The 26,387-nt window shown below is 40.8% G+C and overlaps 2 protein-coding genes across 6 annotated transcripts in view; one reads left to right on the forward strand and one right to left on the reverse strand.

Moving 5' to 3' along the window:
- The window catches only part of ghsra (growth hormone secretagogue receptor a), a 5,906-nt gene extending 2,683 nt beyond the window's left edge, over positions 1–3,223 (forward strand). Inside the window, exon 2 of the mRNA XM_007564508.2 lies at positions 565–3,223. Within this exon, the coding sequence (XP_007564570.1) occupies positions 565–878 (314 nt within the window). The 3' untranslated portion in view covers positions 879–3,223. The remainder of the gene's footprint in view (positions 1–564) is intronic.
- Positions 3,224–8,472: 5,249 nt separating this feature from the next.
- fndc3ba (fibronectin type III domain containing 3Ba) overlaps positions 8,473–26,387 on the reverse strand; it is a 71,859-nt gene continuing 53,944 nt past the window's right edge. For all 5 annotated transcript variants that reach the window (XM_007564509.2, XM_016677710.1, XM_016677709.1 and 2 more), the window contains 4 exons: positions 19,864–20,082; positions 13,754–13,920; positions 12,852–12,979; positions 8,473–11,548 (listed from right to left, as the gene is read on the reverse strand). In XM_007564509.2, coding sequence (XP_007564571.1) covers positions 11,237–11,548; positions 12,852–12,979; positions 13,754–13,920; positions 19,864–20,082 — 826 coding nt within the window. In that variant the 3' untranslated portion in view covers positions 8,473–11,236. The remainder of the gene's footprint in view (positions 11,549–12,851; positions 12,980–13,753; positions 13,921–19,863; positions 20,083–26,387) is intronic.

Consider the following 26,387-nt stretch of genomic DNA (forward strand, 5'->3'; position numbering starts at 1 on the left):
TATATATATATAAAACGAGTTTCTTCAGTTTTAGTCAAAAGCCCTCTTTTGACTATCTCTATCAAAACTTTCAAAACGGGTTACATAGATGGCTGATAGGGGGGGGGAAAGTACGTTTTGAACTAAATTAAAAAGAAACCTGATTGGAGTTGTGGGTCTAGATGTGGCTGAAATGAGTCACAGCTCAGGACAGCTTGTTCTGTGGGGCAGCACAGGCTCTGAAAATAGATGCAAACATTTTTCCCTCAACAATTTTCTAATGCTTGTTCGCCTTTCCAGTTAATGAGGACCGAGCGTCGTCCCCCCCACCCCCTCACACAGATGAGATGTATAGTTAGATGAAAACATGGTCATGCGTAGCGTCTGGTCATGGATCCTGAATCAATTTTTTTTATTTGAAGCCTTTGATTCTGTTCTGCTTTTTAGAATCTGGACAGCATTTGATCTTCTCTCTCTCTCTCTCTCTCTCCAAGTGGTGGTCGTGTTGGCCTTCGTTCTGTGCTGGCTGCCCTTCCACGTGGGCCGCTACCTGCAGTTCCGCCTCTCTCTCTCTCTCTCTCCAAGTGGTGGTCGTGTTGGCCTTCGTTCTGTGCTGGCTGCCCTTCCACGTGGGCCGCTACCTGCAGTTCCGCTCCCTGGACGCGCCCTCTCCGCTGCTGTCCGTGCTGTCCGAGTACTGCAGCCTGCTGTCGGTCGTGCTCTTCTATCTGAGCGCGGCGGTGAATCCGATCCTCTACAACACCATGTCGTGGAAGTACCGGGGTGCGGCGGCGCGCCTGTTCGGCCTGACCGACGGCCAGCCATCCCGCTGCCGCACAGCCAGCACCTTGAAGGGCGACGGCTCAAACGGCTGGACAGAATCCACCGTGAGCTTTTGAACCCAACCGTGTCGAGGAGTCAACCCGGAAGCCATCATTTCTTGTCAGAGAGCGGACAATCTCCAAAGACTCGCCTTTTGATGAACAAGAGCATGAACCGCAAAAGGCGAAGATGCTTAAAACTGAATTCTCGCGAAAGCTGGTTCCGCGACGTGTCAGATTCTTTCAGCAAGTGCCGTAACATTTGAAAGTGGAGCGTAAACAACCTTCACACCGTCTGGAAATGCTTCTTGGCCTGAAAAATGGGATTTAAAAAAAAAAAAAAAGAAGGAGCATTTTGTATATATAAACCTAAATATCACACACATCTACAAATGCCTTATACCGTATTCTGGATGACAAAGGGAAGCACTGTAGAATTTTAAAACTCGTCGCATTTCTCTGTACTCCTTCTTCAGAGCGGGGCAGAGGTGCAGATCGTGTGCAAGCGTGTGTGTGTAGCTGTGTAGCAGGCTGTTAGTGAGGCAGACTCGGTGTTCTCCATGTTTCCAAAGACCTGCATGTTGAATTTCCACTCCATGCTTGCGCTGATGCTGCAAACAGGGGTCACGGTCCCTGGCATAAAAAGGGTGTTCTGTGCCTGAACAGCAGTGCTTTAATTGTACTTTACCTTTTTTTGTATTGAAAGCTTTGTTTTTTTGTTTTTTATTGGGATGGGCTGATTAGGGCTCCGGGGGTCAGGTCGCCCCTTTGCCAATTTGTTACCTCATTTTCTACCCACTCATTGTCATTTCACCCCTTCCTCCATTTTGTAGCCAGGCACTAATCGTTTCCCACTCAGTGGATTTTTCTTGGCGGTAAAATATCATAAGTCGGAAACGATGGGTATATCACAAATCAAATCCTATAAAGTTTTAACACAGTGTATGTTCATATTACAAATTAGAAACATTACAAATTGTCTCTAATGTGTAATGGCAAACAAATTTTAGTTTATTAGGAATTGTTCTCTAATGTTTCTGTTGGGGGAAAAAAAGTGATTTATTTGCACCCAGGTAACACAATTTTTTTTTTTTACTTTGCAAACTGAGCAAAATATACACGAACAGTATTGGCTGTGAACTTCTTGTGTCCATCTGACAGCCTCTGACATCAGCCTGAGGAAAGTTTGTCCCATTTCTCGCTTTTAGCTCTGAAATGTTTTTGAGGATTGAAAGTCTTAATAAGATCAAGATCTGGGCTTCCACTGTGCCTGGGGTTCTTGACGGTTCTTGGTGGATTTACTCGTGTGTTTCGGGTCATCACCGTGTTTCAGGGCTTCACTATTACTTAGACTCAGCCTGTGGACTGATTTCCACACAGTGTGATGGCTGATTTCAAATTCCTCCGAGACCTCCCGAGTCTGTCCACACTCAAATCTAGTTTTTAAAAGGCTCAGGCTTTTAATCTCACCAGCACTTTTTCTGGTGTGTGTAATGTTCTCTGTATGTATAGCAACACGTTGCTGCCCTTCCTTCTGCTGCTCAGCTGGCTGAAATAGACTAAAACGTTTTTTTTTTTTGTTTTTTTTTTTGTTGCTCACAAGAAAACTATATTCTATAGTAGGATTGCTATATTGGGAATAATTGTTTCTAATTGGTTATCAGCAAAAACAGAAAGATCGTGGAATAACTTTCCCTTTTTAATCTGGGTACAAATTGGCCCCTTGCCTAGATTTGACGTAAATATCAGACTCCGTCCATTGCCAGGCCTTCTTTCGACCTTAGATTAGTCATCTGAGGTTAAAAAAAAAGAGAGAGAGGGGGAATCTGATGAGGCACATGTTTCTTGTTTTCACTAGGTTATGAAAATAATCATTCCGAACATACTGTTCTAAATGGATTAGTCATACGTTTCACTGCACTGCAAAAAACACAAACAGCTCGATTTTGCTGTATAAATCAACGTTCTCATTTCCAACAGCTAAGCTCGCTCTGTATTTTGGACACTTGTAGCGTGTTGCAGATTTTACTTTTTCTTGCTTGCCATCTAAATGTGCTGCCAGCTGAATGCAGATGTGTGATCTACATTCTTCTTGCAGTTCATTTTGGTTTATGAGCGATGCACTAATAAACAAAAACAGTATACATTTTGTTTTACCTTTTTCTTGTTTTTTTCCTTTTAAGGTTTGTTTCAGCTTTTTTTTCCCCCCACGACACGCTAAGGTTTTGCCTTCTCGCCACTTCTTCAGGGTTAGTTTTTGAGTAAAATTTTCTACTTTAAAAAGTGAGCGCAAACCAAGTTTTGCCCGTTTTCCCTCCAGACTATGCTCGCTGCATCACAAATCATCTTCCGTTTCATATTTTACATCAGTGTGTGTCAGTTGTACATTTGTTAATAAATGGCATTTTAAAGCATTTGAACTGGAAAAAATAGAAAAGAGTTGCTTTCTAAATGTGCTGTACTCTTGTCATTTATCACAACTGTATTCAGCAGCCATGGTTTCTGTCCCTGCTGCTTTTGAAAGTGAATATTAAAAGTAAGAAGTGTGGATTAATTGAGAGCCGTGTGCCATGTATTGCGTCATCCTTGGGATCAATGAACAACCTGTACGCCATGACGTTATCCCTGCTTTGGCTCGTAATTTGACGCTTTGGACATCTTGGTTCTGTGCAGCAGCTAAAAAAAAATCACCTGGATTTAATATGTGGCCTCTTGGCAGTGAAGAATGCATTTCTGCTAAATGAATTTTTTTCCAACTGTATATACTGTCAGCAGGACGATATATTTATTAATGTACTAAATGTATAATGATTAAAAGAAAAAGTTTTATTTCGTTTTGGATTTTGAGAAAAAAAAATTGCGGCAGTTATCTGCTGGTTAATGTATCTGTGTATTAAAAAAAAATGTGGTAAATTAAAAATAAGGAAGACAAGACTGATTTCTTTTATGTTCCATATCTGTGCTTACAGATAAATTGAGAAACTTGGCAGCATTTTTGTTCCCAGCGGTGAGATTTAGGGATTTTTTTTTTTTTAATGATTCCTCCATTTGCCCCCGTTTTACCTCGTCGTATGATGCTAACCAGCGACACAACAGCGTGAGGTCTGTCGTCTTAGCAGGCATTATGCCTTAGTGACCAAAGGGACTAACACCAGTCTGTTACTTCACATACCCTTAAAGACCCCAGAGTGGCGGACATCAACAAAGGATTAAAGCGTCCCTCATTCAGCCATGAGGTCAACCAGGTGCACAAAAACAAAAGGGAGAATCTGTCCAGAACGCCTCAGTCCATTACTGGTGTGGAAAGTGTTCAGAGTGTTTCATAGGATTAATTAAAGTAAAAATAAAAAAAAAATAATCTACTTCGGTCTCATCTAAACAGAACACCTTCCACATGGTTGCTGTGCACCCTAGAAAGTATTTCAATAGCTTTCCTCCCAAAACTTTCATTTCACCCAGATCCGTGAAGTCCTGTCGACAGATTCTCCCACCAGAGTTGTGGATTTCTGAAGCTCTGAAGCAAGGGTAATGACTTGACATCAGAGGAAAAGGCAGACGGGGTGAATCGAGTCAGGGTTTCAGTCGTCGGCATCACCGCCTTCCGGAACGTTGCGTTTTAGAGACTGATGAGCGCCGGCGCGCAAACGAAGATCGGCAATTCAGCTGCAGCTGTGGAACAACACACCGAGTGCAATCACACTCACACCTGCTTAGAGGCGCTAAAATGCATTTCCCTCCAGACCAGGTGTTGAAACTCCTCCACCATCAGGCTGGCTCGGGCTGAGCAGAAGCATCTCCGTCAGCGTTTGTGCAGAAACACAGGATGGACCACGTCAGGACCGAATGCCTCAGGAGGTACAGCAAGTTCCTTTTTGAAAAATAAAATAAGAACCGTGGTGTGCTCCTGTACTCCGACGTGGCTTATTGTAAACGTCAAGTCACACTCCTGTCGATTATGTGATCGGATTGAATGCAATCATAATAAAACACACTTTTATGCTACAATTGCTGTTAGTGGTCTCAATGTGGCAAATCACAGGAAAGGGGAGTATGGATATTTTTTCCAAGGCACCAGAAGCTACATTTAATTACATGGTGTGTAAGAGTTGGAATAAGTAACAACAGGAAACAAAAACGAATGCAATGCAAGTCAGAAAAAATTAAAACATTTATTGGGCATAAATATATTATATATACGCTACCGATACAGTTAAGTCTTACATACATAGGGTAGTATTTGCAAAAATCTATACATTAAAATTGATATGGCAGTTTCTTTTTTTTATATAATGCATATGAAATTGTCTAACATTTACAATATAACAAAAATGCATGAACTTCTTTTTTTATGCTTTTTTTTCTGTGTCAAATCGTAGACCATGACAACATTGGAATGTTTGCTCTAAAATTGTGAGGTAAAAATATCTTTTTTTGTCTTTTATTTGTATTCGCTTCAGAAAATAGTTAAATACCTGTGAGTCTCTGTCAAATTGCCAAATCTCTCAGTCAAAAAAAAACAAAAAACAAACCTCCACTTACTGTAAAATGTACATTAAAAAAAAAAGAAAGTAAAAAGATAAAAACTGATCAGAAGGCACAGACGTGGGGTTGCTGGGCTAAAACGTTGTCTCTTTTTGTGGACATAGCCACAAAATGTGCAGGACTGGCAGGGGGGCGGAGAGGGGAATTGTGGGACGAGTGGGTCTCTTAAAAGCTAAACAGCATTTGGAAAACAAACCAAAAAAAAAAAAAAAAAAGAATAATAAAGCCCATAAAGGGATATACAAAACGTATCAGATTGTTCAATACTAAGATAACTGGCCTGCTGGCGACAGAAGGACTCCTCTGCTCTTGCACCGGGGTTTTAAGGCTCAAAGAGGGAAGCTAAAGGGGGGTTAATAAAGACAAGAAAACTCACGTCAACCAGTCAATTAATATGCAACAGTCTAGGCAGACACACAATGAGCATATCTGGCAAAGGCACGGTACCCCGTATGAAGTGTACTTTCTCCTCGGTGCTGTGGATTGCATTCTGCTGGGAGCGCAGTGCCATGCTCCAGTAATGTCACAGTGATGCCAACAGGAGGATAATGCCAAATGAACGCAACAGTAAACGTTGGCAGTAGTGTTTTTTTTTTTTGTGTGTTTTCTCAAAATAGAGCAAAGGATCCGTTGCCTCCCACTCGTAACCTCGTCACGTCGAATGCTCGTCATAAAAAAAGTGCTTCAACTCTTGTTAGTCATAATGCGTTTACCATTTTTACTCTATAACTCTATAGATATCTCTGTATATTATCTCTTAGCAAAACAATGGATTAAAAAAAAAATGAAAACAAAAGAAGAAGAAAACTCTACCGATACACCAGCAACAACTAACCTGATAAGGAATTATCAAACTATTTTTGTTGACATCAGGCCACGGGGCAATTCGCCCCTTTGGCCAATTCATGTCTCTGTTCTGAAACCATTTTTACCATTTTATGCACCCGTTTAATTAAGCCGCTGCAAATCCGCCTGTGTTTTGTTGTCGTCGCGTCCGTCGTAAATTACAGAGATAAGGGATTATAAAAATGCTTCAGTTTGACAAATTAAACGTTTTTATTACAGTGGCTCTTAAATGTGTACACATCCACAGGTTTGTAATCTATATCTTGTACTATTCGACTGGGTATAAATGGTGCCACAAACTGGTTACGTAATTCACACCTGCTTTCGATTATAGTGCATTATTTGCTTATTAGCATCTCTTTAGCAAAGGCTATGGTTTGAAGAGGGTTTATAAAAGATCAGAATGACCCGATTGTACGTGGGTATAGTTTAGAAGAAGGGGACAAAGATTTATCTAGCACCATTAAGAAAGTTTCAGCAGCAAAAGTGTAAGACAGTAGCAACTTTATAAAAGCCTGTTCTTTCTCCAAAACTATTGAAGAGACAAGAAATAAAATACTCAGTCGGCCAGTGCGGATCCCAGGAAACCAGCACCACCAGTGGATGAAGCCGGAGGACTAATTGAGATCAACCTCTGACAAACGTCTCTTGGCGACCGAGTAGAGTCGCAAGACAAAATTATTTTCTTCCAATGAAAAGTTCCAGTTGCATCTAAGCTCTCCACGTAAACCTGCGGAAGAACGTGCACTTAACTACAGTGAAAAACGGTGGCGACTGTTACTTTCCTTCAGCTGAGATTTTCATCAAGGTAGGTTGAAATTGTGACCAGCTTTTAAGACAACTTGGCTCTACTCTCAGGTGTGTACCGACGACGAAGGGGAGTCTCGGTATCCTCATCGCAGTGATTCGTGATTCCAAGCACACATCTAAGGCAAGAAAATTAAGTCCAGATCCGTGTCTTTGCCGACAGACACGGAATTGTATTATTCCAAGAAAACCTCGTTATTCAACCTTTATACGTAGTTTTTAGCCCCTTACATTCTTCGGATGAATCACATGGGATACATTTCACATTATACATAAAAACAATTGATAAAGTACAAACCCCAGGAATCCTAACAGTACACTTTCGAGAGCCACTGCAAGTATCTAAGATTTTAGTGTCAACTCTATTCCCATTTGTTAAAACTGGAACGCGACTCAGGTTGTGGCCAACTGATTGCTAGAAAACAAGACAAGATCAAATGGAAAATAGTTAAAGGTCTTCCTCATGTGAAGATGTTGTTTATTGAAGTTATAAGCCTAAATTTCCTTCCACAAGACCATCAGTAGAGTCTAGGAAGTTCCTTTAAATTGTAGGTTGACAAGTGATACGACGGTGCGTTCAATGGCACCAGTTCACACAGAAAACGTGGAGTCGAAAACAACCAAACATGCAAAAGGTACGAAACGGCGAACGGGCGAAATAACCAGCACCCATCGTCATCTGCCTGAAATCGTCATGATTGTTTGTTTGTTTTCTTTTAATTTAAATGTGAACTTAGTTTTAAAAAATTCTACAAAGTACGGGGTCTTGACATTTTTTTCTTTTTTAAATGGAACAATTTTGCTTTATAAAACACAATAAAAAACACATTTAAAAAAAGCGTAATCACAGATCAAGTTAATGTTTTGTTCCATTTGAGAGAGCAATACTAACAATAATAATAGTTGTAATGATGTGCTGTTACAGAAGAACATCACAGAAACCTCAAGACGGCTGCAATATCTAGAGATCGTTAAAAAAAAAAAAAAAAGACTGCACTTTGGCATTAAAAACTGTAAAATAAGATATCAGAAGCTTCAATATAACACTATTCAGAACAGGAAAAAAAAAAAAAAAAGCCAAAGGCAGAAATATTCATCCCCATACGAAGGAACTTGAAGTGACACCAAGGTTTGACTTGCTACATGTGTCTAAGCGTTACAAAAACCCATCGGCATTTGGTTACATGTCTGAAACGGTAATGCATGAACTGATGAGCAAGAGAAATACTTAAAGGGTTACTGAGATAAGGAATGCTGGCCTTAATCATACAATCTAACATACATCCATTTAAAAAAAAAAAAAAAAACATGCTACAAGAAAAAAAATTAGTATATAACTACACTTGTCTCTTAATCTTTAAACAATAAATAAATGAAGATTGCACTGTAATTGGCATGTAAAGTACTGTATGCAAATATATAGTATAAATAAAACCTAGAAAAGGACTACCTTGACTTTCCCCATCAACTTTGGCAAAGATTTTTTTTTTCTTTTTGTTTTTTTTTTTTTTTCTGAGCTAGTAAAACGCTTTGCTTACCGACACATACGAAGCAAGGCACAGCGAGGACAGAGGGCAAGATGCAGCGTCAAGAGGGAAGAAGAAGGAGGAAGGCGGGGAAAAAAGGATGGTCAATATGATGATGGTGACGACAGCTATGGGGACGACGGGATTAGATCTCCCCCTCTGTAAGGCCTTATCCCTGAGGTACGTCACAGGCTGCCACTCGGAGCTAAATCAAGACCTCTGCCTCCCGTCCGGTCTCGCCACCAAGCCCCAACCCAGCTGAAGTAGGCATGTCTCACATTAGTAGTGCAGATCGGGGGTGACTTCTTTGGACTACAGAAGATAAAACACGGTTTGTACCTTGGCTTTGATGTAAAAGATTTGCTGGGAGGAGCAGACATGAGGCGGGACACGGAGGTCAGGGGGGGAGGGGGGGTTGTTTCGTATGTCACAATGCCCTGTTCTGTTGAGCTGTGTCCTGTCCAAGGCTTTGTTTGGTTAGTGAAGATTAGTTCAAGTCCTCAGAGGTCATGTCCGACTGAGAAGAGATCGCAGACTTGCTACCGCTCTGATTACATGTCAATAAAGCACCTTTTAATAGAGAAAGAGTAAGAGATGTGAGGAAGCAGAGAGACGGGATGGATCGAAAGCAGGCGAGAGTCAAAGGGAAAAAAAAAGAAAAAAAGGGAGATTAAGTACAAATATTCAGGAGAGGGGAAGAGTCTTTAAATGTGTTGATTCACAGAACGCGCTACGAGGAGGAACAGCTTCAGCGTTTGTGCTAAATGTCTGGAGACCAAAGCGCAAGCTAACTTCTAATGGCTTTTCCCAGTTTGCAAACGCGGATCGTAGAGAAGGGCACCAACAGGCTGCTAGCACCCCCAGATAGAGAGGTTGAAGTTATAACATCTGAGAAGGCAGAACCCCCCCTAGGGTCTTACAAAGGATCAAACATGTGCTGGGCCAACTCCTTCCTAAGAAAAGCAACAGGCGATTGCGATCCCAGCCCGTTTTCCTGGAGTCGACAAATGCCCGACGTAAGGTCCAGATTCTGACCTAAGAGTGGTATTTAAAGGAATGCTGAGGTCCTGTCCAAAGATTAGAAGCAGTTAATACCTTACTTAAAGTCTCTCGGCACGTAGATTTAGCATGAACTCGGCGTTAGGTGGTCCCGGAAGCGGCTGCTAACAGCTAGCCCAACAAAGGATAGACTGGAGTGAATTTCTACGTCTTAAAACGACTCCGGTCTAAAAACAAAAACTCATGTGTTTGATGGGAACATGAGCCATTAACCTTTAAACTTGAGATAAACTTTACACAGATGCAATGAATTTTGCAGAGGAAAATAAGTTTGGAGGCAGTGCGCTGTTGATTATCTTCCTGAACAAACTATTTTGCTCTGGTCAAAGATTCCTTAAAACACAGCGTGCAGTGTGTCAGGACTTCAGTTTGTCAAAACAAAGAAACTGGATTCTTAGCTTTTCAAAAGGATATATCGTCTTGTTTCATTTGAGCCATTTGAAAAGCATTCGAATAAATCTCTTTTAGGTTTTCCAGACCGGAGTTGCTTTGAAAACGGCAGAGGTACGCTTCAGTCTCGGCCCCTCTTAGACTAGTCATTAGCTTCTGCCTCGGATACCAACTAATCCGGATTCATGCTACATGGAAAACGCCAAGACACTCGTCTGCTGTAAGGAAAACACGAACTGCCTAAAAATTTTAACAGAACCCAACTTTAAACATTCTGAACTATCCCTTTTAGCGCAAATTGCTAAAACTGACCTCAGAGCTTCTACTTTTGAGCACCTAGTTCACTCCGTCCCCCCGTCCCCCTTTTATGTTTCAACCTTACTTTGCCATCATTTTTCACGCTAAAATACACGTTTTTCCATTCTTTTCTCTCGGATACTATGAAATCACAGGATAGCAGCATCTTACACCACAAACGGATTGCATCACTTTGGTAGCTGAATGTGCGAGTGGCAAAAGCTGAGCAGATACGACCGTCTTAAAAACTGAAACAAATTTTTTTTTCCTCATTGTCCTTGTAAATGTGTAGTTTCGTACGCGTGCATGGTTATGTACAGAGGTTCGCATGTGCAAAGTGTTTGTGTTTTGGTCAGGCGATTGTTTTGTCCTGACCGACAGAAGGAACAAAGTGAATAAGTAGGAAAAGCTAAAAGCTTTAAAGGCCTACATTTGAATATGGCTGAATGAATACAGACCGCAGCAGCGAACAAAAAGTAAGGCAATGACGGCAGAGAAATATATATGTTTTCTACTGAATATGTAGACATATAAAATGAAAAAAACAAAAAACAAAAAAAAAAAACTAAAACATGCAAGTCAGTATGAGGAGGAAGTGTTTCGCTCACACTTATTTTAAGGCTTGATTATCAGTTTTCTTTCCCAACTGAGGTACAGCCAAGATGAAGCTTCCCTCAACAGAAATGCTTAACAAAAGAGACAAAGGTGACAGCGGTGTAGAAAAAAAAAAAAAAAAAAAGACACTGAACCGGGTAAAGGGAGAGGAAAAATAGAGAAGCCTGAATCAATACTTTGACTACAAAAAAAAATTGTTTAAAAAAAAAAAATCGACATACATAGCCTTAAAAGTACATCTCAAGTGTTTTTGATTTCATTCTGTTCTTTCATAGACATTTGTAAAAAGTTCATTTCTGTGATTTACTCTTTTGATTTCGCTTTCTATCCTATAGTTAAAAAAAAAAAATTCCCTCACTTCATGAAGAAGTACTGTAGCAGGCAGGCGATGAGGATGGACAGGCCAGCGAACATGCACACGATCAGCGCCGCGAAGCGCTCGTCGCTCGAGATCAGGCCCGCCCCCTTGCCCGTTTCCAAAGCGCCGTGGTCTCCCGACGACGCCGACTCCTGGCGGCGCAGCGTGAACAGGGAGGAGGGGCTCAGCGGCCCGCACAGCTCCTGGTGCGAGTCCCGGCACTGGCGGCAGGCGCCGACGCGGAAACGATAGTCTGTGTTTGCCTGAAGACTGGAAACTTGGAACGAACCTTCGTCTCCCTTAAAAATCTGTGGGGAAAACAAGAGAATATGAATCGACATTGGCTGTAGTGAAGTGGGCAGGTTTCTGAATATGCTTCAATTAAAAATCTTTGGCGACGCTTTAGTTGAAGGGGTGTGCATAAAGCATGACGCAACACCTGTCAGAAAGATGAAGGAGTTTTCGTGAACGCTTACGACCGTCATGAAGTGTTATTCGGTGAATAATGACACTTAACGCAAAGCTGACAGTTTTTTTTTATTGACTTTTCATGCAAGTTTTAATTAAATTTTGCATTAAAAGGTTCATCATTTCCTGAATAATGCAGAGTCGAAACTTTTAATGAAACTTTGCCAAATGAAATGAAATGGAGCTACAATGGGACAGTTTGCGTTAGGTGTTAGAATGACAAAGACCTCATTTTTTTCCAAGACTTGAGCTAAAATTGTTAGTCTATCGATGCACAAAGTTGACCCAAAAGAGTACGCGGGTCGGAACTGCAGCAAAAGATGGTTGCACAAGTTGACTGAAAACAGACACGTGCTACACAAAAAGGCAAGGAGGTTCGTAAAACATGTTGAAAACATTGTATCCTACTACTTCGACCTCACAATTAATGCATTACTTTGCTATATAAAATCCCAATGCATGAAAGTTTGTGGCTGAAACGCTAAACGGTAAAACGCTCGACCGAGACGAACGCTTCAGCAAGGAGGATAAACGTTCAGGTGAGGAAAAATAAAAAAAATCCATCAGTATGCGTCCGATTTCTTCGCACAATTAAATAAACAGAGACCAGTTGTGCTCGTATCCACAGTCTGAAAGACTCGGCCGTCTCCCTCCAACCATTCGCTAATCCAATTACAGAAGATGACACAAGGGGGAATATTAATGTCCGTTTCTCTGCTCATCTTTACAGCTGTCACTTTTCAACGGGAACTCGAAATCTTTTTCAGCTGCCACAAGTCATTGAAATTCCTGCAGTATCTCTTAGCAAATGCCATCACTCAGGGGAAGTGAGTGAACATAAAAAGTGTCAGCATTCATATTTTTCCCCTTTCTCTTCCCATATGTAAATTTCTATCAAGGCGCGCGTGCGTTTTATTTATTCACGTGCAATTTTGCAGCTGAACGTGTCCCTTCCCATCCGAGGAAGACCAAATTAAAAAAAAAAACCCCACTGAAGATTAGAAATATTTTCCCTATGCAATTGCGGAGGAGTAAGAAAGAATCGAGCAATCAAAGAGAAGCTCTGGACCGGAGAGAGACGGCGGCTCCCAGCTTCGCCCTTTAAGCTGCACGCGTGTCTTTGTGTGGGGGAAAGAGACGAACCTGTTTGTATTCAGACTCGCGCCCCGCCAGCATCTGGAGGACGTAGCTCACAGGGTCTCCTCTCATTGGTGGGACAGTCTCCCATGTCACCTCGCATACGTTCCCCTCCAGCTGGTGAATCCTGGGGGCTGTCGGAACAGGAAAAGTGAAGGGTTTTTAGAAAATTGGAAAAATACCTGTCAAAGTTGTCACTCTGCAAAAAAACACAAAACAAATAATAAAATTACAATAAATAAAACGGCTTCCAGTTCTCTTAAAGCAAACTTCAAAACACAAAAAGTAATTTTTTCCTCTGGGAAAATCATCATTTAACACACTGCAGTGAAAACTCTGATAATGTCTAGTGCTTTGTGAACAACACAAAGTTTTGTACACTTTTGTGATAACAAGAGTATCATTATATTACTCATGCCACCTCAGGTCAAGTCATGGCCGATATGTCTGGCCATACACTCTGACTATTTTGAAGACAAACACATGAACTAAATCAAATTATTCCAATCATCCACACTGCTGCTGTTTGTCTTTTTTTTAACAAAACTAACTAATAAAGTCTTTTTAAAAAAAATATTAAATAAATGGTAATGTACACCAGCGCAGGTTGATCATATTCAATGTTAAAGTTATCGTCTCCGTTTTATTCTGAATGCTCCAAGTACTTTTATCCACTTCAAGCATTCGACATGCTGAGGGGAGTGACTGTTCATCATTGCATGAGATAATATCATGAGTTGTGATGCTCATGACGTGAATTTTTTATTTTTTATTTTGAAATCTCCAAAACAAATCAGTGGCAGCCTGGCAGATAGATGAACTGTGCCGTCTATCAACTATTGGTATTTTCTCATTTGACGCTGAAACACAAGTAGCTTCTTTTGATTGGAAGATTGAGAGAAGCTTACCCTTGATGGCGGGGGGTAGAGACTTGGTGGTGCAGAAAGTATACGTGTCGGAGAAAGGACCCTCCCCGGCGTCGCTGAGGGCCTGTATTCTGAAGCTGTAGCTGCTGGACTCAATCAGCCGTTGGACTTTGTAGGTGTGGCTGGGACCGTGGTAGATTGTCACAAACCTGGGAAACCACGCAGACGAGAAATGACAATGAGTTGCCAGACGAAGCAAATAAAACACATTTCCAAAACATTTCTTAAGCCAACTGTGGCCGATAGAGAACATAGAAGACAGTCGGCTTTACATGAAACTTCTTAGCAGATACTTGAGATAAGCACAGGTGTGCTATATTCTACCTAAACAAATATGTTCTCCATCTAAACCAGTGTTATTTAGATTTCTGACCAATACTAAGAAAATTGTCCCACAGAGCTAGTTGTAGTTGCTAGCAGTCTGAATAGCCATTGCCCGTTTCTTTCAAGCTCTGAGAATTGCAAATCTCTACAAATCTCCATCGTAAGCAATTGTTACACATTTTAAGCCACCATCTTGGTTTTAAACCCCCCCCCACACACACACAACTTTACGTCTAGGCCTTTAAAACCAAGAACAGACGGAGAGAAATATTTCATGCCATCTAGCTGAACGGATTGAAGGAATATAGGAGAGAATCTATAAATCAAGAAAAAAACGTGGATATGAGCTGGGAAGGGGATATTTATCGATGCAATCAGTTTTTCCAGGAAAAAGGCGAGAAAAAGCAGTGGAAGAGAAAGACGAGTGATGTACACATAAAGAAGATGGGTAACATGAGGGGAGTGTGAATAAGAGGATGTGGCAGGGTGAGAGAGGAATGATGAAGGAAGGATATTCAAGAGGCGACGTGAAGCTGAATGAAAGAAAAAGCAGCAAGAGAAAAAATGAGATGGGCTCTTTATTAGCTGTACTACAGAAAGCTGGAGTACTGCTTTCTCAGGCTGATAATGTAGTGTTAATTCTTGCACACAAAGCTGAACCGGATCCCTAAACCAAAAACTTACCCAACACAAACAGATTAGAGTTTGAGTTGGAAATATAGACGCATAAAGAAAATGGATGCATCATCTGGTCTGTCAGGAGCCGTGACCTGTTTGTGTCGATTGCATTAGGCTAAAAGGCAGTGTGTCAAAACAATTAATACATAGAGCTACTAATGTCACAGCCCAACTCAGTCAATTTGCCAGCACACAGTTAATGTAGCCAACTGCAACCTTGGTCCAGAGCCAAAGTGCGGTCGTAGCAACATCTGTTTTGTTCTGCTACGTTTCTGGCTGTAATGAGTTTGCCTATCGCATTTTGTTTTCTCAAAATTAATTCATAATTCACAAGTATGTTATTGCCAGTGCAAAAATATACAATAAAATGAAATTGTCCTGCCATTCTTTTTATATATATATCAGAGCTTAAATGAGCCGAGGTGCCTCTGCAGTTCTTGCAGACGGTATTTTCTTCTGAATCCATAAATTGTGCTTTGGACTCGGATCTTAAACATCGACAGTCAACAACGCCAGGTGGCGTTTAGAAATCATCTTCGAAATGTAAAACTTCATGAATTTATATGGTGATGTTATAGTTACTTTTTGCAGGGATACAAATCAGACAGCTATTGACTTGACTCTTAGTTTTTCATGTACAAAATCAAATAAAACTGGCTTTAGAATAACCGGTGGTTAAGCAGTAAATCTGCTTTGATATGAAAAAAAAATAAAATAAAATAATCCTCTTGGAGGCATTGCAATGAAGTTGATCACAAACAAAAACACAACAACAAGTCTCTCACTTGTGGGTGTGCATGGCGCTTTTTTTAAATTACCGTATTTTCCGCACTATAAGGCGCACTTAAAAACCTTCAATTTCCTCAAAAGCCGACAGTGCGCCTTATAATCCGGTGCGTCTTATATATGGACCAATATTGAGCCACAACAGCTCTAGCAACTACGGTGAGCAGCCATCGACTTCATTTTTGCCTGTAGAAGAAGAAGCGTGCGGTGCATGCTTGGATAGTTGTCAGAACGCTGGTTTGTAATCTATTAATAAAGTTTGACTGACCTATGTGCCTACCGACCGCCTAGAATCAGGTCGTCTGCAGGTCATTTAGCACCACGTTCTCCACCAACATGCTGTGCGCGAACGGAGCCACGCCCCGGCCCAGTCGGAAGACCGGAGTCGGACTGTTTTGTTGACATTCCCATTAGTGCAATCCATCTAGTGGATGCATAATGTAACTCCAGCCTCTCCTGCAGCGTCTATTCTATGCGCCTTATAATGCGGTGCGCCTTATATATGAAAAAAGTTTTAAAATAGGCCATTCATTGAAGGTGCGCCTTATAATCCGGTGCGCCTTATAGTGCGGAAAATACGGTACTTTAATTAATCCACCCGTCAGCCACGGGTTGAACATTAGAAAAAGGTTGAGGTTCAGATCTAATATGCGCTGCCAAAACCTCCATCTCCATCAGTCTATCAGTCAGCAGCTGGACAGACGGCTTCCCTACCTTGCATCATCAAAAGTCGTCATTGTCTCCATTAAAAAAAAAATAAAAAAAAAGCCAGAAAAATGATAAGGGTCAAAAACAAACCAAGTTTTTATAAGGCAAAACGGTCCACTGCAGGTTTCATCAATACTTTAGGTATGTTTTGCGATTAAATCCAGCCAAAACGAATCGCTTGTCATTGCATCAGCTACAATTAAGATTTGCAACAGAGATTACACTGGGATATTTTCAGCAGGCACAGGAAAGTGTGATGATTGGCGACAAACGGTTAAACTTCAAAAAGGCTGAAGGGAAGAAAGACGGAGGCAATGAAACCTTTAGATAAATCCTGGCGATGGATGAAAACATGGACGGGTCAAACGCAGACGACGCAGTGTTTTGTCCACCTGCATTCTTCTTAAGAATCCTTTGTGCTGGATGGTTTATTCCTCCTCTGAACTGTACAACAACCCATTACCGTCTCATCCTTTCAACTCGTAATGTCCCTGACAGAAGGCCTTTGGGGGCAACGCAGATATAGAAAATGGGAACGGAGAAAAAAGCTCTTATGAAGAGAAAACACGACAGAATTGCGAAAATGAGGGAACATGCAGTAATGGGAGGAATTAACTGGACGCAGGAAGGAAATATAAAAGTACACAGAAAACAAAAAAAAACCAAGAAAAAGAATTGGAAAGGCAATAGGAAGGAAGAGAAAAGGAAAGAAATAAATATTGTGAATATGACAAAACTAGTTTGTCTCCTCTAATACAGTCAAAGAAAAATAAATATGCCTGGATGCACAAGGGAAAAATATGCTGAGAGACGGACAGGAAAACAGATTCTAATGTCTCCCGAGGTTCTGATACTGTAAGCACACCAACAGATGAAATGAGATTCATAAGCAGGAATTAGATCAGAGGACGATCAGAGAAACGACTAAAGACATTACAGAGGGCAGCCAAAGTCAAAAACGATTAATGGAAAATCCCAAATTATATTTGGAGAAACTGTGGGTGGATATTCAAGATATTTGTTTGCAAAGTTCGGCATTTTTTGAGCTTTCACAACCTTCTTGGTCGTTTTGAGAATCTCGCATCCGGTTTGCCTTATTAATATTAAAAAGAATAAAACAATCATGACGGTTCGCTTTGACGCAATGCGATTAGGGAACAAATGAAGATGTGAAAGAGCCAACTCAATCTGACAACTCCAAATTCAAAATTTCCTAAAAACATCTCCCGTCATTCACACAAAATTATAGGTTTTATATAGGCTGATAAATAATTTTAAAACTTCAAATACTATATAAAAAAAAAGAATTGCACTCATTTTCTAGGCAGGTTGATATTTCATCTATATTCGCAGGGTAAGAGAAAATTTTCTCTCGCTTTATGTTTTTGACGAACAATGCAAGAGTTAAAAAACAAAAAAACAATTAATTACTTGCTAATATTAAACCGATTCTGGATATGCTGACCAAAAGGCAGAAGGAGGGAGATTTTGCTGACTACAATAACATTTTATCACATGGTGTATCTGGCCCTTGAGTAAAAACTATTTTCGATGCACTGCTTCAAAAAGGAACCTACAGCGTTTATACATTTAGATGCATCAAGAATGCAAAAGAAATGAACACAGAATTTATTTATACGATCTGACCTTCTGGGTTATTAATGTCTACTAGGAAGAACAGTCATTTAAATTGTCCAATAGTACCATTTGTACTATTAGTTTTTGCAGAGGAGGGAAAAATATTTTTTTCTGAATAGACTCAAAAGAAAGTTTGAATTCCTCCCCATTTCAGTCAAGCACTCCTCAAATTCCATTCAGAGACCGATTGGTTCCCAGTTCATGGACACAACAGTTCTGAAATACATGGAGGAAGCAGCTTAAGATGCCTATTGTGTCCTCTTTTTTATTTTTTATTTTTTTATTTTATGTCTTAATAAAAACAAACATGCTTTGGCCCGTGAACACATGTATGTGAATTTATCAAAACGTTTATCATTAGGTTTAATGAAATATTCTTTGGGATTTCAACATTTTGCACCATTACGGTCATTCCTTTCTTAGATACTAACGTACTGATGAATTTCAAATTAGATCATCATCAAAAACGTTAATTTAATTCAGTCATTCTGAGCCAAAAGCAAAACTGACTTCATTACAAACAAAGCAAAATATTTAAAGTGTTCATTTGTGTTAATTGTTGTAATCATGGCCTACAGCTAAAGAAAACCCATAATTTTGTTTTTCTGAAAACCCTAATAAGTAGAAATATATATATATATAAAATGCAATAGAGCACATGATTAAAGGCTGTTATCACTTCTCGCATAGAAAACCACAAAACCTTTTTGTTGAAGGAGTCGGCTGTTCACATACAACTTTTAGTGGAAAGTTGCGTGAAAGGAAAAAAACATATGCTGCAAAACTTATGCCAGAAAAGGTTCAGAATACATTACTATGTATTCCAAAGTAATTTTAACATTGATATATTCTCACTTAACTTATTTTAGACGTCTTAGAAAACGTTGGGACAGTAACCTAAACGCTAGAGTTGAGCGTAATTTAGCATAAATAACGTGATAAAAGTGCAATTTTTCTGATAAGCCTCGTGTTTTGCTTGTAATGGCAAATCCCTTATGTCGGCAAATGTTGTGTGCCAATAACCTGCTGGAGCACATTTAATCAGCGCAAATAATTATGCACACAGACGGAGTTCAACACAGGGTTTGACGCCCCTTTCAGACACACAGTCACCAAGATAGTCAGAAAAGGGTAAACAGAACAATCTGGGCAAAGTAAGCAGCTTCCATTTAGACGGCAAATGTGACTGTGCATGTTTGTATTGCTTGTTCAGTCATTTATATGCAAAAGTGTGCGTCGTGCAGAGGTGAACAGATCGCAGCCGGTTCTATATGTCCCCATCTGTTGCTTCTGTCCCATTCCAGGGTTGCCAAGACACCTGGGTGCCAACTCAATGCCAGCCACGGTAATCCTGAGAGGTAGAGGCTTCTAACACTCTCCTCCTGTTCAGTCGGCTAATAATCACTCTTTGTTTTTTTCTGTCTCACCAGTGTCTAGCCAGTTGGTTAAATGGAGGGTTGATTATTTTAGGCTGTTTTCCAGCTGGTCACAAATGCCCTCAACATGATTACTCTTCAGTACATGTAGTTAGTGGTCACACACACACACACACACACCCGCACGAGTACCTCAGACTACACGTGTTCCACTCATGTTCCCTCAGCTTCCTCAAGCTGTGATTCTGTCTGCTGTATTGACCAAGGTCTTGATTTACTGTGTTGGATAACTCAGGGGTGAGGAGAAAATGTGTGTGCAGTGTGGCCAAAAAACAAGGAAAATATCAATTTCTCTGAAATTGCTTGTCATGAATGATATATAAATGCAGTAAAACAAATAAAAATAAAAAATGCAAGTAATTCACAAAGCACAAGAAAAGCGAATAACAGAACTTAAACAACCAGATTCCCGCATCCTTTAACTGATGAGTTTCCCAAATGCATTTGCGGATTTAGCCGACCGCAAAAAGTTACCACTTCGAACAAGGTATAAATCTGTGTGTGTGTGTTTGTGCACTTCACCTGTGGTTCTTGTCTTCCATTTGTAGTGTGTAGACCACGTCTTCAGAGAGCAGGGCGCGTGCGTGTCCGGCATTCTCGCCCCACTTGAGCTTCAGGCTCTGAGGGCCCGCGGCGGAGCATTCGAGTGGGGGCGGGGCCGGAGGAAGGGGACGGGTCCTCGCTACCAGCAACGGACTCAGAGGACCCAAGCCGATGGCGTTCACCGCTTGAATCTGCAGACTGAAAGGTAATAATGATGAGTTGCCGAGAGACGTCATCGTGCGCGGTAAAAACAGTCAACGGAAATCTACTGTTAGGCAACATGCAGGAAACTCAATAAGATAAATACAGTATTATTATTATCATCCAGATCTGAGGTGAAATATTAAATCAGTGATCAACAGCCAACTACTGGCTATTCATCATGTGCCATTTTTATGTGCACATTATGTTGTTGATCAATGAATGGTACATTTACTGTACTGGCTGTTGAAATTTCTGTCAATTGCCTAGAAATTCATGGAAATGTGTTGTGAATCAAGTCGTCAACGAGTCTCATCAGAACAGAGAGCAAAGATGCTAACATTAGCCTAGCATTTCAGTGAACCTGCTCCGCATGAACAGGACAAGAACCCAAGTTGTTGGTTAAATTTGTACAATCATGGTTACTTAGAAGCTTTATTGCACTGTAGAGCTCCCAAGTAACCATGTATATATAAACTGTTTTGATAAACTGATTTTTATCGTATTGGCCTAGAATTAATGTCTGGAAATTAAGCGATTTTATAATGGGGTTGAGGGGAAATATTCTAATAAGGACTTCCCCAATTAAAAAAAAAACAAAAAAAACACAACATTAAAATGTTAGAAACAAAAATGTCTTGAGTCTCTATAGGCTTACAGCAGTTGCACATGAAAACGTTGGGAAATATATGAACCATCGAACCCAACCCTGTAAAGCTGCTGCAGGGCCATTTGTCTAATGGCGAGGTAAATTTTCTGTGAAGAGGTTTTCGCCCATCATCAGCCCCCTATTACAACTTAATGCACTCTCCAACAAGAAACCCAAATGTGCCAACCATTTCTGGCCACTTTCCTTCTATAAATGTCCTCAAAAGAAAAAAAAACTGATGGGCAATACGTTACATGAGGAATAGGACAATTTTTTATTTTATTTTAGATGTTACAGGGAATTAACCTAATGTAATCCTCAAGATTGTTTCGATAGCTTCTAAGAGCATAGACACACATAACCACAGCTAATTAAAAAGAACCAACAAATAGATTTCCCTTCTTCAATCTCCTCTGCGGCTCACTTCTCAGAATCCCCCCTCGTTTCCTCATTCTTCGTCCTGCGATGTCTGATCAGCTGATTAGCACCTCTGCTGGAGGGCATACAAGTTCTGACATTTAACTGTTGATTTTTCATAACAGTAACCTTTTCTTGCAGCTAAGTCAAGTAGAAGGAAAAAGGGCAACATTTATCCATTCACTGGGCTGTTAAGCACAAGGATAAACTGTGACGAGAGGCTGCAAGGAAGAAGGAGAAACGACAAGAGAACACCTAAGACCTGATGTTCAGGGACAAAAGCATGATCATCAGGCTGATGTTCAGAGGTTTGCATCTTTAAGTCGGAGGTACAGAAAAACTAGGAATGACCAGTCTTTTGCAATAAATTTGCTCAGAAACAAAAACACCTCTTTGCACAAACAATTGCATGCCTTGACAAATAAGTTACTTTCTTTACAGACAATGACCTTGGGAAAACGACCTTGGGAGTGCAATAAGACAATGGAAAATAAGCAGAGAAATGACTCGACTTGCTGTCTGGTTCAAATCGCTGTGGGGATTTTAAAAATTGCTGTGTTAAAAATGTCATGTAGCGTGAAATTAAAATAGGAACCTCTTATGTCAAAGACTGAAAAAGTTTGTTTTTTTTTCTTTTTTTTTTCTCCATGATAAATTACATTAATGCTGCGGTCACTACCTTCTCGATGCAAGTTATGCAATCATCAAAGCAGTTCTGCTTGTTTTCTGCTAAAAACCCGACTAATCATAAAAGTGCCTGCTGCTAAAGCAACAAAACTTTAAGCACAAACTTTAAGAAGAGCTTCGTCCTGGAAATCTGCACTTGTTTGTTTGGCAAAGGTAGAAGAGAGAAACCCATAACACGGTCACCCCCAGTGTTGTCGGAGAAAGCGCTTATTGTGGCGCTTTCGCAAGGCCGTGCAAATAAAATATGAAGCACCTACACACACTCGGTGTCTGCAACAACAAGCGTTGCGATCTGTAGGCCTCCAGAAAACAACTCGCAGGTACACTCACCCTCAAATAAACACACGCGCCGTGTTCTGGCTCAGCGGCAGCCCTTATGCAAGAGATCGGTGGTACATGGGGACAAAAACAACCTCCGAGTGAAAACAGTGGGGTGTGCGATTATCCTGCCTCTTCACTGCTCCCCACCTCATTGTGGCATTATTTCTCAGTTTTTTGTTTTGTTTTGTTTTTTTATCTCACTTTTCTGAGCTGTGCCCCCACTTTTATGTGTGTGTGTGTGTGTATACACAAACACAGCAGTTTTCACATGATGACCAGGTCATTAGATCTTACCAAACGCTTTCCAACAAGTTACTTAGACAGGTTAAAGTGTGGGGATGTTGTGGAGTTTTCTGATTCTTTAACAGCTGTGTGGGTAGAGAGTTTTGAAGGTTTTAGCCATTTTTTTTGTTTGTTTTTTTTTTAAATACAAAACTCCTTTTTAAAAGGAACAAATTATTTTTGTAAGGAACAAATGCTGCCATGTTGCAGACTTTCTGAGAAGAGACGAGTAGTCTTACTTGTCAGTGGTCATAATGTTATGGCTGATTGCATGTGTACATCAGGAGGGGAGTGGGGGAGCACAGAAGGATCACAACATTGGCTGGCAATAAGGATGACTAAGTACCTGTTTACTGCTGCTTGGTTACAAGAGGTGTCGCATCACAGTTCATGAAAATACCAAACGGGCAACTTTCAGATTCTGTCTATAAATACCTTCTACAGGATCCAATTAAACCCAACAGCAGATGGTTTACAAATCGTTAACCCAAATGCAAAGTACTGCAACAAGTGACGGGCTTCCAAAGAGACCGCTACAAGCTTCATGACATGCTCATGCATCAATCTGGCAGCGTTGCACAATCGCCACACACCAGATCCTGTTACTCGTGTTTGCATGAAAACATGAAAAAGGAAAGTTTGTTCTTCAAGTCTCTCGATTGCCATAACTGTTCACACAAGCAAAGATCGCCGTTTGATGGCGCAAGAGAGTGATGTGCTCAGTTTGATTTCTAAGAGCTCCCTCCACACCGTTTCTGATCTTGAAATGAATTTCAGCGCATCTAATGATACATTTTAGGTACATCCGTTTTTGTAAAACGTCAAGTCCTCGTCTCATATCCGAGGTATGCAAGTCACTTCTCGTGCCTTTTGTTCAGAGCGTGTAATAAAGGTGTAATAAACGCTTTGGTTGCCTGGCCATCTGGGAATGAAAGGGAAGTGCTCTTTGCTGCAAGTGCCTCCAAATAAATATTAGCTTAATTTAATTAGGAGACGGATTGGATTCTCCTTTCTGGAGCGACATCACTAGTGAACGACACTGGATATTCATTGGCACAGACAGAGTGTCCACATAGCACAGCATGAGATTACATAAAGCCACTACTGCATCATTGCTGCAATATCTGAGAAGCGATGTGGAAATTTAGCAGAAGCTGTAGTGCATTTGTGTGATTTAAGTGGCATCGTTGAGTTTTTACACATTTCCAAAAATAAAAAAAAATCTGTAGTAGCCAGGATTATGTTGGGGTTAATCACATCTGTACACACCAAAATAAAAAATATAAGACTAAAAACAATATTTATTTTTTTAAGTTTAAAATTCATGACAAACTTTCAAGCAACTCCTGAATGTGCCGATTCGACTCGAGATCAGGACTCTGCAGCATAACGTCCGGAGCGAACGGTTACCTGTACTCGGTGTCTGGCTGCAGGCCCGTGACGAGGTGACTCGTCCCCGATTCCACGGTGACGGTTTGGTCGTCGACAGAGATGATGTAGGAGGAGATCTCCGAACCGTTGCTGCTTGGCATCTCCCACTTCAGGAGGAGGCAAGTGGATGAGGAGCAACCCGCCTCGGAGGATGTCGGGAGGTCCAGGAGAGTGAGGGTGGAGACCTGGTCGGGATGCGTCGCCGGGGTCCGGAGAGTCGCCCTCTCGCTGTATGGACCTGCGCCAGCCTGGTTCACCGCCTGAGCAAAGCGCAGAAGCACAGGAAGATGAGAGAGACGAACCGCATAAAGGGAATATCTGGGAGTGAGAGATGGGATGGTGCGACTCCGTTATTGATGAGGAAAGTCGTTAAAGGCGAGGTAAAGTTTGCATACGTAGCTCTCGTGCTTTTCCCATGACAATGTGCTATATTGAGATAGTATGTGGTAGAGCACTAGAAAGAGGTGCATTTGTGAAGTGGAAGGAAATGCATAAATGTTTTTTTTATTATTATTTTTTAACAGACAAAAAAAGAAATCTGCAAAAACAACAACTAGAAAACAGAAGTTTTCAGGAGAAAGATGAGAAGTATTGTAAAGTTTGTAACAATCCACATAAGGGTCAAATGAGTCCAAAGCTGAACGTTTTGGTGTTTTTGGGAACTGATGGAAGTGCACATTACATTTTTTTCCAGATTTTTGTTTCAAAACAAAATGGGGGGAGGGGGGGGAGGGTGAAGCATTTTATGCTACATAACGGGTTAAAAGGTAATATGAAAAACTTGGAAAAACTGAGTTTCCCCTCCATAACTTAGCTGAAAACCAGTAAGTCAATTTAAGTGTCAAATAGGAAAAGGAGAGACTTTAAAGGAGTTAGAGGCTACTCATTTTTGCAGGCTGTTCCTTTACAGTCGGCGTCAAAAAGGCCTGAGGTTATTGCTCACTTAAAGACAGAACGCCATGTTCCGTGTAAGATCAACTGAGTTTAGAGTCCGTCATGAATCTTTCTTGCACGTTATCTTGAGAAACCAAAAAGTGGAACATGTTGGCGCAAAGCACATACTGTAATGCACAGAAACTCACTACGACATCACATGAGCACACAGGCAGTGATGCCGACTGCCAGCTGACCTTGTGATGTCCCAGTGTTATAAATGAGCCAATAAAGAAGGGAGCCATAAAACATGCCGTTATTGGATTCAAAGCTACAGAGGCCTGTGTAGGTGCGTGTGTATGCGCGTGTGAACTTGTCAGATAAATGCACACTCACAGAATATAAAGGACTAAACACACTGTGGTTATTTATGCACCAGATTAAGAATTGCAGCACAAATTGAATCGGCCATCATCCCTGGTCTCCTGTCTCCATTTTGTGTTTACGCTTTTGAAGCTCCTTCAGGGTTTTTCATGCTGTGCAGGTTTCTGCAATTACGTCCAGACGACGCCTCCGCGCGGCTCCCCTCTTTGATCTCAGCCTTTGCCTCTTTGTGTTTCTGTCGTGTCCACAGATCTACTATGCAAGCGCAGCTTTCGCTTTCCGTTACCTGTAGCCTGCAGCAGTAATCCGTAGCGGGCGTCAGGTCTGACAGTTCGCACTGTGTGGCGGAGCCACAGTAAATGAGCTCCCAGGGTTCGTCCTCCTTCGCCCACTCCAGTCGATACTCCGAGATGTCCGTCCCCGAGCCCTCGGGGCTCTGCAGCACACAGAAACACGCGTTCAGCTCACGGAACCTCTGGAAACCTGACATTAACCTATTCGGATCTGACGCCTGGTATGAGTGGTGTTGTTTTTCAAGTCGAATTAACCTTTTGTTTATAAGCATCGATGGATGTGAGGGACAAGATTAGTTATTTCCAATAAAAACAGTGTGTTTTCTGAGCCCAGGAAGTACATTTAGCATTCGCTGCATAAATAAATTAAACTGTAAAGTTTTATTTTTAATTTTTTTCCAGTAATTCAAAATTGGATATTGTATAACTTCATTATATTTAAGGCCAATAACACATTTTCCATTATTTCTGTCAATTCCAACAGAATTGACAATGGTGACTTACAATTGACAGATTTGTAAGTCACCATAAGTTGACTTACAACTTATGGTGTTCATAAGTTGTAAGTCTTAAGACTTACAACTTATGAACACCAAAAACATTTTGTTTTCAAAAAATATTTGAATATTACATTACAGGAATATAAAATGTTGTATGAAAAGGCTCTCGGAGAGCACTCAGAAACAGTTTAGTAAGCAATGACCTTTTGTGGCTTTTATTTAACAGCTTTTTGTCATTTCTTCTCCTGGTACTCAGAAGCGAGTTTGCGGTTATTAATTTTGTCTGGAATAAAACAGCATAATAATGTCACGGTGTAAATTTTTATTATATTAAATTCAACATTTCAAGACTATTTAAAATAATGCCTGCCGAAATTTATTCACAGCCTGTAAAAGGTTCCAGGAAGTGAAACTAATAAGTGGCAAATCTGAACAATTAAAAGAGCCCTATTTGGGATTCCACAT

Source organism: Poecilia formosa, unplaced genomic scaffold, assembly GCF_000485575.1.
Source record: "Poecilia formosa unplaced genomic scaffold, Poecilia_formosa-5.1.2 Scaffold160, whole genome shotgun sequence".
Taxonomy (NCBI): Eukaryota; Metazoa; Chordata; class Actinopteri; order Cyprinodontiformes; family Poeciliidae; genus Poecilia; species Poecilia formosa.